The sequence below is a fragment of the Carcharodon carcharias genome, chromosome 10 (genome assembly GCF_017639515.1).
Source record: "Carcharodon carcharias isolate sCarCar2 chromosome 10, sCarCar2.pri, whole genome shotgun sequence".
NCBI lineage: Eukaryota > Metazoa > Chordata > Chondrichthyes > Lamniformes > Lamnidae > Carcharodon > Carcharodon carcharias.
In genome coordinates this window covers 65504206-65516679 of record NC_054476.1, presented here as the reverse complement: position 1 = coordinate 65516679, position 12474 = coordinate 65504206, and the positions used below count along the sequence as shown (strand labels likewise).

General features: G+C 43.0%; 2 protein-coding genes across 3 annotated transcripts in view; one reads left to right on the top strand and one right to left on the bottom strand.

Annotated features, from left to right (window-relative positions):
* Positions 1 to 12474, bottom strand: part of slc22a18 (solute carrier family 22 member 18) — a 132871-nt gene that overhangs the window by 15061 nt on the left and 105336 nt on the right. Inside the window, exon 10 of one of the 2 annotated variants that reach the window (XM_041197372.1) lies at positions 10796 to 11969. The exons of the other annotated variant lie outside the window; for it this stretch is intronic. Within the exon in view, the coding sequence (XP_041053306.1) occupies positions 11857 to 11969 (113 nt within the window). The 3' untranslated portion in view covers positions 10796 to 11856. Of the gene's footprint in view, positions 1 to 10795; positions 11970 to 12474 lie in introns of those variants that run through there. 2 annotated transcript variants of the gene reach the window in all.
* phlda2 (pleckstrin homology-like domain, family A, member 2) lies at positions 7051 to 9207 on the top strand. Its single transcript, XM_041197378.1, has 2 exons — positions 7051 to 7696; positions 8919 to 9207. Exon 1 carries the CDS (start codon positions 7255 to 7257, stop codon positions 7663 to 7665), a length of 411 nt encoding a protein of 136 aa, XP_041053312.1. The 5' UTR covers positions 7051 to 7254; the 3' UTR covers positions 7666 to 7696; positions 8919 to 9207.

Sequence of the window (12474 nt, the reverse complement as noted above, 5' to 3'; positions counted from 1 at the left end):
TCCATAATTTTTACAATATCTTTATTAAAATTTTTTAAAGCCTACATGAAACCTCGTCCCGCCTAAGGATGTTTTTTCTAGTTCCCACCGGGGCTCCTGGCCTGCCTCCTGGTTGGACGGGCAGGTCGTTTAATTACTTAATTGAAACTGTCAATGGCCTCATTTGGCCACTGACAGGCCCGCAGGCTCGCAGCTGATTTCGCTGTGCTCCCATCTTCCTGGAAATTTAAATCGGGTGCGGTGACGTTGGGAGTTCCCTCCCCCCGTCACCGTGCGTCATTTTATGCGTCGGCGAGTGGGCCCTGCCCCTGCTCGCCAACTCGTAAAATTCTGCCCACAGTCTCAGGCTTCTCACTCATCCTCACCCTCACCTCCACACATCAACACATATTCACAACCACTCACGCAATGGGTGAGGGTGAGTGAGTGAGCACCCTGAGACTGGGAATGAGCCAGACACACCTTCTCGCAGTCTAATGGTCATCTTTATTAATTACATTTGTAAAAAAAAATTTATTGCTTTGACATTGTTTTATTTTTGCTCAGTAAGTAGTTTCTTTTCTTCATACCGCAGATTTTTAAAAAAATTCATGTTTAATATTGTACCAAACCTTGTCTTTCTGAAATTTGCTCATTGGCCTCTTGAGTGAGAAAAATGGAAATGTGGGCTCTTGCATGAAAAGGTTGAACAAACCTGTCTTAGATGAATTGATGCTTTAGCTGGAGTGGAGGTCTTGTAAAAGCAGAGGATTGCTGTAGTTGAATCTCACAAGTGGCTGTGATTATCCATTTTTTAATTAGATATTTGCTTGGGTTTCAAGACTGGCTGGAGCTGAGTGCTGCCAAATCACATGATATACTACAGCCATCTTAAAAAGTTTTTGGTGTCCACTTTTAAATATATAGCTTTAAAGTTTGTAATATCTTCATGCCTGTATTGGACATGACACCTGTAATTCTCAGTAAGTTAAAAATTGAAGGTTAGCTTGCTTGGTTCATTTTGTGCTCTTGTAATTAACAAAAATAAAAGTATTATTTCATTCTTAAATTATTAATAATTTATTATGCGGTTACATAGAGAAGCCTGAATTTGTAGATCACAAAGCAGTGAAACAGAAAAAAGTTTGAACTCAAAGAGAGATACTAGAGTTTGAAGTCATTATATGAACGTAAGAACAGGAATACGGCATTCACTTCCTTGAGCCTGTTTCCCATTCAATGAGATGATGTCTGATCTGTATCCTTACTCCATCCACCCACATTGGCTACATATCCCTTAATGCCCCTGGCTAGAAAAGATTCTAGTGATCCCATATATAAAATTGTTAATTGAGTTAGCATCAGCTTCTTTTTGTGAGACTAAGTTCCACATTGCTACTACCCTTTGAGTGAAAGTTGTAGATCAAATCTATTTGTTGAGACCCTCCTGCAGCCTGGATGGTGAAGCTGCCAACATGTCAGTTCAAATCAGCACTGAGTATCTGATTCACTGCTATGCTCACTGCAGCCTATTTTCATTTAAAAACGACAAAATTTGGAAGAAGCTAGCAATGGCAAGATTGGCATGTAGTTGGTGATATTTAAGGTCTTAGGTGGCCAATAAATCTCGATATTGCAAGAATCTGGGCCATTCTGTTTTTCAGGTGAAAAGTTATGATTTCACGCACCTAAAATATGCTCTATATATAAAACACTATCATAAAAAAAGCACAGCAATGCTAAACTAGTGGATTCCCTTGTACAATCAATAAAGTCAGCATCCTGATTAACCCTTTCCATTCTGGATTATAAAATACACCCAAAGTTATTATCCAATACACTTAAGTTCTTTTTATGATTATTGTAAGTTCTTACCCTGCACTTTTTCAATTACTTTTATATACCAATGGCATAGTGCATCTAAAACTGTACCTAATGCTCCAGCTAATTAAGGTTAAGACCAACACTTGCTTTTATATTCCACTGCTTGAGATGCAAAACCAAGGAATTGGTTTGTCTTTTATAGCCTTATCTACATGTGCTTTACTTTGTATTAACCAGTGCATGTGTCCTTCTGCTTGCTGCTCCCTTTATATTCTTACCATTTAAGGTATATATTCCTTCCTCATTCTAGCTTCCAAACTGCTCAGTTGATAGCTCTCCCTTAGCTCTGAGTCAGAAGGTTCAGAGTTCCATTCATACTTCCGAATTTGAATATATAATCCAAGCTGACATTACAGTGCAATACTTAAGGGTGTGGAGCACTATTGGTAGTGGTGGTTTTCAGATGAAACATTAAACCAACATCCTGTAGACTTAAAAGATTCCATATGGCAATTGAAAGAAGAATAGGGAGCTTTTCTGCTGTTCTGGACAACAAAACCTTCTCAATACCATCAAAAATGGTCATTTACTCATTTGCTGTTTGTGCAGTCTTGGTACATGGAGGACCTTGTGTACAAATTAAGCTGTTATTTTCCCATATAAGAAAATGTCACAATTAGTTGTAAAGTACTTTGGGATTTTCTGAGGATATGGTAAAATGTTATATGAAATTAAAGTTCTTTCTTTCATGTTTTTCAACATTCAGCTTCATCTGTCACTCACTTGCCCATTATATATAATCTGCATTTTCTCAATTCTCATCACAAATTACCATACCCCCATTTTGGTATCAGAAAATTTCAATGTTGTTCCTTGAGTTCCTAAGCACAGATGTATATTGTAAATAACAGAAGCCCTAACAAATGCTACAGTGAAACATCATTCACCACATCCTTACAGCCTGAGCAATTTCCTTTTCTGCTCTCCAACAACCTCTCAATCCTCATGACCTATCTCTCTTCATTCCATGTGCTATGAGTGTCCTTTGTGGTTCCTTACCAAATGTTTTTGTACACACACACGAAACCACATCCACAGAATTTCCTTGATTTATCTTTTTTATTTCATAAAAATTATTAGTCAATCATGACCTTCCTTTTAGAAATACACATGAATGTTCCTCATATTTCTCCAATTATACTTCTCATCCTCTATTATAAACTTTACAAATGAGACTGACCTAAAATTTCCTGGTTTATCCCTCTATCCTTTTTCAGTGATGTCATTTTTGACATTTTCCAGGCCCCTAGTGCAGCATGCCATTTGAAAAACTTTTTGAGAAATTATAGTTAGAGCCTTTGCTATCTCTTCCTGAGCTTTTGTCAGGATCTTCAGGTGCAAAGTATTAGGTCTTGGTGATTTTCTCATCAAAATAATCAGATTACACAATATGACTTCATTATTACAAAATTCCTGACCACTGAACTTCCTGTTCGTTTAAACGAGACATTTATTTAGTCAAGATTTTGGGATGCATCTAATGGAGCCTCAGCTGGGTTTCTGTGTATATGCCTACATGCCTGTGTGCTTTTTGAGTCTGTGGAGCTCATCTGTCAGTGATTCAATTCACCTTTTGAACTTAGCCAGTTCTCTGAAACTTTTTTGCTGTCTGTCCTTATTTGAATATTAGTGAGCTCTTTGGAGCACTGACAGGCAGCTCAATGATCCCAGGGAGGCACTGGCATCAAGTGGTTTCACTGTGGGGCATGAAAATAGTATCAAGAACCTATATACATCACAGTACCCTGATCTGCAGACATTAATGAGGCTCCTATATGTTTTGAGCAACATTGTGAGAACCCACCCACTCCAAAATTGCGGGAAGCCAGACTTTGGCAAAAACAAGTGTTCCTGGTCAATTCATATTGAAAAATCTTTGTGCCTGCACTTGTGTGTGTGTGTGTGTGCACGTGCGTGTGTGTATGTGTATGCAAGTATGCGTGCGTATATATGTGTGCGTGCGCACACATATGTGTATGCAGACGTGTGTAGGTGTGTGTGCACATGCCCACACACATGCACACACACACATGCATGTGTGTCTCTGTGTGTGTGTGCACGTGTGTCTGTGTAAATGCGTGTGTGTATGTGCACGTGTGTTTTTCTGCCTTTTATGAAACTTGCAACAGGCATTCTCTCCACAAATGTCTGGTAGAGTCACAGGGCTAAAGTTGTCACAATCCCAATGTCGGGCTCAATTCCAGATCAGGAAACTGGAAGTGGTTGTGGTGGGACATTGAGCAAGATCTTCCCGGGGGCAAATAGTTAAGAAGCTGCTTCCGAGACCCCCATCCAATTAGGGCCGGTAGCTTGGTTTCAGCATTGAGAGGTCTGTTCTGCATGGACATGGCTGCTGGCCCCCTTCGTAGTGTGAGCATGGCTGAGGGGCCAGTAACAGGAGCAGCAGCGGCACCAAGAAGGCGCCTGTGTTAGGAGGGGTGCAGTTGCCAGTGCAGGGGGTATAACATTAGTCTCCGTGAAGTGTCTGCAATGGCATGCCTTCTGCTTGGAGATACCTGAGAATGCCATCACATCTCAGACCTGCCACAGTGAATCTGCCTCCACTGAACTGCTGGGCTCCTGACACAGTGAGAGGCCCCTGCGCCATCAGGGAAATATTAATACATTGCCAGAATAGGGACTGATTGCTGTAGTATGCACCATCCTATCATAGGCGCCTCCTTGGTGCTGCTGCTACTCCCTCAGCCATGCCCGCACTTTGCTCGGGACTTCGAGATTTGTTTGGTTAGCTTGTATCGGCCAACACTCGCGGTCATCAGTGCCAGGCTTCGCAGGGAGCACCACGTTACTTGAAGTCCTGAGCGAAGTGCAGCTTGTCAGTGCACGTTGAACATGTACAGTTGTAAAACACGTTGGTGTGCAATGATGCTGACACGCTGGATGATCCAGCGTGGGATGCTCAGGTGAGCAGGGCTTATAATATGCTGAAGTATTGAAATTAAGTTTCTGACATGTGATGGAGGGAAACGTGATCCACCACTTACGGGCAGAGTGGACGATCACAAACTGGATTCACAACGGTGTAAAGCCGATTTTTGGCCTTCTTACCATCTTGTCCACTCACACCTGCCATGACACTCGCCGCCAACAGGACTAGACAATTCCGCCCTCTGTATGTATTTTTAACAACTTTCTCAATTTGTCCTGCCATTTTCAAAGGCTTTGTGTACATACCCTCAGGTCTTTCTGTTCCTGCAACATCCTTTGAAATTGTACTATTTAGGTTATATTGCCAAGAACTTACCTTCCAGAATCTAATTCTGGCAAGAGTGGGAGGCTCTACCTACTAGACCAGCCATAATGTGGGGGTGGCTTTTCAACAGCTGCAGGGCTAGGGCTTGCTTGGGGTAGAAGTAGCCTCAGGCAAGGGAAGAGGCTGAAGAGCAAGGGCTGAACTGGGGAAGGGGGAGATCCCAAGGTGTGTGTGGAGACACATGTTGATCTGTGCAAATGGCCTCAAGATGATGAGGGCTGAGGAGGCAGTCGCTGGAGGAGATGAGGCCAGATGGAGATGTGAGAATTTGTGTGAGAGTGAGTGGTGATGTCTCTTGAGCTGGCGGTGAGTGAGATGAATGTGTGATGGCCTCATGAGTGTGGGAGTTTAGAGTGATGAGATGGTTGCCTTACCTTGGCAGCACGGATGAGATCATTCATCCTCTATCTGCATGGGATGGCCAACCTCTTCTGTGCAGTGTTGGCACTGACCACCACTGCCACCCCCTCCCAAACTGGATTGGTGAGATTATTGGACCTCCTGCAGCCAGAGCGGGGGGTGGAGCACATCACAGAGGGCCTCCAAAAGCCATTCCGATGATGGGTCACTGAACTCTTCTTGGCTTTCACTGGAGCAGTCCTGGGCTGCAAACATTGAAAACTGTGTGCACAGCTGCAGTTTAGATATGGTACCTGGAGTGAGGAAACAGTGTGATAACAGCTTGGCGGGCGATTCAGTGGCTGCCCACCAGCGAGACAGCATGTTTCCTGTGGCTGCATAATTAATGAGGGGGGAAAGGGAAGATACATTGAAAAACTCTGCCATTGTGGCCTGCGGGTAAAACATCGTTTTTCACGCCTGCTACTGCACTTAGTGCAAATTTGGGACGCTTCCGCCCAGCGTCTTTCGCTTTATAAATGGAGGCAAAGTACAAACGTATAAAGTTATAACCATTTATAAAACACTGATTAGGCCTCAGCTAGGGTATTATTGCTATTTCTGGGCACCATACTTTAGGAAGGATGTTCAAGGTGCTGGAGAAGAGGTAGAGGAGATTTACTAGAAAGGTGCAGGGATGAAAGATTGGAGAGATTGGAGAAACTGGGATTGAGTTGAGTCATAGACTTTGATCTTCATCGAGTTGAGAAGGTTAAAGGGGAATTTTCTAGAGGCAAAATCATGAAGAGTTTTGATAAATACCGAAAAACTATTTTCAGTTGCAGAAGTGTCAATATACAGAAGACACAGATTTAATTAATAAAATAATCAGAGGTGATATTAGGGGGAAAGTGACTTATATTCTGAATGCTGAGATAAAAACAAAAAACTGCGGATGCTGGAAATCCAAAACAAAAACAGAATTATCTGGAAAAACTCAGCAGGTCTGGCAGGATCGGCGGAGAAGAAAAGAGTTGACGTTTCGAGTCCTCATGACCCTTCAACAGAACATGAGGACTCGAAACGTCAACTCTTTTCTTCTCCGCCGATGCTGCCAGACCTGCTGAGGTTTTACAGGTAATTCTGTTTTTGTTTTATATTCTGAATGCACTGCCTGAAAAGGTGGGCACCAGACTCAATAGTCATTTTCAGAAGGGAATTTGGAAACATATTTGAAGGTTGAAAAATGTTAATAGCTACGGGGGACTGAGAGAGTAGTAGGACATTTTAGAAAGCTGGTTCCAACAGCTGGGATGAGGATGATGGGCCGAATAGCCTCCCTCGAATGGTGTAACCATTCTATGATTCATCAAAATCAATTTGAAGAAAAATTCCCAAACACTCAACACTGTAACCAAAGCAGATCTTCCCAAGTAGGTGCAGTCTCGCCCCCTCCTTTTTTGCTGTTTGAACAAATTCAATTTGAAAAGCAAAGGAAACGCTTGCATCAGATCCTGTCATTTGACTCCTTTCCCAAAGCGCTCTGATCCTCGAGTGGGACTGGATCAACCCCTCCTCCAGTCTGGAGTTCACATCCTCAGTGGGTGAGGCAGGAAATGGGTGGATCCGGAGCGGCTTTTATCATAGGGAAAACTCAGTAATTCTCAGTCTGGGCGCAGCCGGCGGTGGGGCAGCAATTTCAGCTCGTTTAAAACGGATCGCTACCTCGTGTCGGCTCTTTCTTTTCACAACCAAGACTGGAAGCAGAAGCCCTCAGAATGAAGAAGAATACAGATGGCGCCCAAGTGATCAAAGAGGGAGTGCTGGAGAAGAGAAGCGATAACCTGCTCCAGCTCTGGAAGAAGAAGTACTGTGTCCTGACCCAGGACAGTGTCGGGCTCTTCCCGGATTGCCAGAGGCGCTCCCGGAGGAAGGAGCTGGCTCTGCAGCAGATCCGGACGGTGGACTGTGTGGAGAGAACCGGCAAATACATCTACTTCACCGTAGTGACCACCGACAATAAGGAGATGGACTTCAGGTGCCTGGGGGAGAGCTGCTGGAATTCGGCCATCACCATGGCTCTCATTGAATTCAAGAACAGAAAAGCCATTCAGAGCTTCAAATCCCGACAAGAGAGTGAGACTCCGTCTCCGGAGCAACAGGAGAAGGTGTTGGGAAGGTCACCTTAAACCACCCCCACCACCTCCCCTTGCTCCACAGGTAAGGACAGGAGCCAAAAGCAATTCAATATTCTCATATCTTATATTCAATTCTCTTTCCAGTCTCACTGTGTCTGTCCGGACTGGAACCCTTGTCTTTCTCTCCCCCCCCGTTTCTCGGATCTGATCCAGTTGGGAAATATTCCAAATTGTTAGTAACTTAGTGCGAGCTAAAGCCTGACTAAGCTGCCAGAGGGTTCCCGGGCAGCCAGAACATGACAAACCACGTACAAAGCTGATTCTCGTCCAATTGGCGGGTGTTTCCAACAGTCTGGTCACCGGGACTTTGATTTAGATTTTAAAAAAAATCATAAAAATCATTTCTAAAGTTTCTGGTGAAGTTTCGCTCTGCCATCCTGACACGTGGAGTCCGGAATTCCTGGAAGCAGTTTAAATGTTGTCAGCGGCGCCAACCTTCGGCCACCGATTCTGAGAGCCTTTAAGACTTTCCTGTCACACTGGGAGCGCCAGTCACCCATTCCGAGCTAAGGTCGGTGTTCCCTAAACCAGGAGCCGCCCCCCCCACCCCCCGGTCTCTGACGGTGGCCTGGCTAATTGTGCGCTTATAAGGGAACTCGATGCTGACAAGTGTCACCGCTTTGGGTTAAAATTTTGACCTGCTGCTTGGTATTCAGCTGGATATACCAGGAAGATCCCAGGCTTGTGCTGTCAACCAGTGGATCTCAACCAGGGTAGTTAAAAGTGGCAGCAAATGAGGCTGTGAACCATGGGAAGAATCAGCCAATCTTACTTGCCATCCTATGCCATGTGTCTGGACATTGGGCAATGATGAGATCAGGCTGAACCGTGAAGCTTCGCCCATGATCTGTTACCATGACCACCTTGGCTGCTTCGTGAAAAAACGTTACTCAGAGAGAAGGTGGCTATCCACTTTTTGCAATGACATCAGAATGAGTCAGTGGCTGCAAGATAGGAGTGGAAAGGAAGAGGATCAGGGAAAGTCCACATTTGCTCAATTGGTTAATCTGAGAAATATTAAAGATAAACTAATTCACCATCTGTTAGGATTTTTCTCCTCACAATTCGACAACTGACCAGTTCTTTGCTAGCTTCCACTTCATATACATTCGAGAGTCTCTTCAATGAATGTGAAAGCTAGCATGCTGGGCTTTATTTGCTAATATTAAATATTTTAAAATAGCTTGTGGTGCTGAATGTTAGAAAATGCTGTGGTCACTAACTTTAATGTCTTCTCTTTCCAGACAGGCAAATTAATCATGGAAAGAATCTGACTGAGGATGTGGACGAAGGAAACCTAAGGGATTCGGAGTGATTCAAAATGAACACAGTTTCATCCTCTGAGCTGCTTCTGCCAAATCGATCCAAGCTGCTGCTGCGTACAGAGCCAGTGGAAACCCAGGATCCAAAGCCAGCCTGAAGGGAGCCCAAAGGAGGCTGGCTATAAAACAGCTTCTCTATTTATTTATCTTGCCGCACCCAAGAACTTTTATGTTTGCATCAACTTTTCACATAAATTATTTTGAAATCTAATTTTGCATATTTATTAAAGTTTTTAAAAAAAGCTTAATTTTTTTCTTTTCACGGGTCAATCTTTGCATTTACACAAATGTTTTTTCACTCATAACCTCAAGGTACACTCTCCAAATGAGGCTTTGTATACTACAGAAGTGCATACCATGATGTCTTAGAGTTACATATTAAGATTTAAGTCAATTTATGGTAGGCTGAGATTGCTGATAAATTAAGTCATCAAGGTCTATTGTATGATTTAGTCACCAAATAGCTCTTCCAATTCTCCAGACCAATTAAATTCAAACCAGACATATCAGCAAATAAGAAATCTAAGCACAAACAGGACTGAGTTGACTGGTTTTTGAGAAGTGGCAGCTGTCTATGGCCCTGGGACCACAGGTGCGACACCCATGGATGGATTGGTCACTTCCTTCTAGGAAGAAAATCCAGAGGCAACAACTGAGTGTACAGTTCTCTCCCCCAGTGCTCCCCCTACCCCATTCTCCTGAGAGCACTAATTCTCACTGGGATATGACTCCACAGGCACTACCTGGCCTCCAGTATTTAGCCCAGCATGTGTGCAAGGAGAATGTTGACTTTGGCAAACATTACAGCTGAGACCTCTTCATATCTGCAACTGCACAGTTTCCATTAGGAGGGCACTAGATGATAGTGAGCCGAGCCCAGGCACACTGAGGGCAACTGTCCTCATCCAGATTCACCATTAGGGGAATTTTCCTGAACAATGGAAATAACATGTTGATACCAAGCTGTTGTAATTCTTGGGAGTGATGGGTCTGGTAAGAGTTGGTAAACTCTGTGCAACCTGTTCTAATTGCTTGCAGAGCTTGCTTGATTCAAATTTCAGATGATGAACAGGCAAGTATGGACAGGACCATTTGTTCTATAATTCCTATGCTGCAAGAACAAACTGAATATATGGGTGTGGTGCCATTCTCCAGCAGAATATTTAAAAATATATAATAATTATAATTGTCCTAACCTGATTCTAAAGTTAAGGTGATACTGGACAAATTCTGTTGGGAGATAATCATGGATATCCAAACTGCAATCCTATGACCATGCGCAATCATTGAGCACTTAATCTATTTTCTGCTTGGGAATCATATTGAAAGTATAACTACCAAATGAACAGCTTTGTTCACATTTTTTTGTGCTGCAGGTGAGAGATGATAGTCTTACGAGGGGGGAATGCTTCCACGGCAAACTGAGATAGTGACTGCAGTCTGCCTGTAAGCAGACATGTTTGATGCAATCTGTGATATTTCCTTTTATTTCACTGCAAAAGAAAGCAACAATAATATATAGCTGTGATTCTGCACTCTCCCATTTTTGTTTTTCATTGTCTTAAGGACTTGAAGAATGGTCATTTTGGCAAAGCAGAGGAAGGATGTTGATTAACTTTTAGACTAAAAAGGCTATTTTAAACATCATTATTCAGTCTTTAGGTTTAAAATCACTGGTAATAAACCACATATTAATGTATATGAGTACCTAGACCCTGAAGCACTGTTGTGCCAAGTAGGGAGCAATCTGCTTGAGACTTTGAGGTTTGTACACTGCACTGAGATCTCCATACTATAAATCTGTGTGTCAGGTCTTTATTTCTTCTGTTTTACAATAGATATAAATATGCAATGTTAATCTACATCACAATAAAGATTAAAAGGGTGGACAGGAAATGAATATATAATTGGGAATGGAGGGAAGTTGGTCTTGTTAATTGATTCTAAGGCATGGTTGATTTTCATTGTGCTTCACACAGCCATCAAAAATAACGATCACTAATTCATATCACAGAACATACATGTCCATCTGGTTGAAATTTCAAAGCGCCTGAGGTTAACCTCCTTGATGGTGTGTGTGGATTGTGATTTGCCTTACATCCTATATAAATTCAATTCCTTTGTCTCTTCCATCAGCTCTGATAATACTACCTATCACACCACAGCATTTGAAAAATGGTTCCTTTTAGCCCAGCGGACGATTTGGCACTACAGGGGTCAACAAATTCCTTCTGAACCATGTCTGTCCCACTTCCTGTGTTTCTGCATTCACCACTTCCCCTCCTCTCAGAACGGTTATAAGGCCTCCCTTGTCCTCACACTCCTCCCTCCAGCCTGCATCATCTCAATCACCTAAAACATGATCCCACTACCAAACACATCTCTTCTTCCCCTCCACATCCTGCTTCACTTCCATGAGTCATACGTCTAGCTGCCTGTCTCCTGCCATTGCCCCCACCCCCCAATCCAATCCCCTTCTAGCATATGCTGTCTAGGACTCCAATCACCTCTTCCATGTGACAACAATTTAAGTGCAATTAATTTGATCAAGCCCTTTCTTGGACACACATGTAAATGGCTATTTTATGCATTGTTTGACACAAGCAATTGAATGAAGGTGTCTCTTCCTGTCTGAAATTGAAGTTCTGCATGCATGTCCTTAGCTTGAGTGAGTGTTCTTCTGTCACTGGATATGGCTGGGTTTCCTCTTCCTCCTGCTCCAGCTGAGCAAGAGGCAACAAACCACAATGAATTTGGAGACTTTTGCTCTTGATACTACAATCTTCTCCCACTCTATTGGTTGTGATTTTAAATCCTTTGCTTCATCCCTCAGTTTGCTCCAAAAGGATCCTGGTTGGCCTCAACCTCTTTTCTGATAGTTTTCAGCACTCATGGTTGTCTGCACAGTCCATAGGCCAGGGTTGAAGAGGATAATCTTGTTCCCTGAGGAACCATTCACCTGCTCTTCCTTACCTTGTAAATAACGTTGATAGAATCAATTGATAACATAAAGGACACACAACATGCAATTTTAGTGATGGAGCCAGCGCACATTAATGGGACCAGTGCCCTTTTTGTTCATGATGCGTGTGCAATTGGGAGGTCAGGGTTCATATGGCCATGTGTGCCATTAATAATGCCCTACGCTGTAGGGAAAACTTCCACTTGATAAATGTGCAGTTTTCTCACACTACTGACTGGTTTTCATGGGGAAAACAATGTAGGGAGCTTGCTGTGGCAAACAAGGACCTGTATATTTGGATGTGAGATTTGCCACATAACTCCAGCTGTTGCTTGGAAAACCAATTACATGGATAGTGTTCAACAGCCACCTTGACAGTCCTAATCAGAGTTTTTTATGTCTTGAAATTGGTCTAAAGGTCTGGTTCCAGGAAATGGCATTTTTTTTTCTACTGCCTTCTTGGGGATCACAGCTTCCAAGATTGATCTCTGATCTGACATGATTTGGGAAGTGGGG

What these genes read in the sequence shown, in the direction of transcription:
- phlda2 (XM_041197378.1), top strand. Translation starts at nt 7,255, where the DNA reads ATGAAGAAGAATACAGATGGCGCCCAAGTGATCAAAGAGGGAGTGCTG.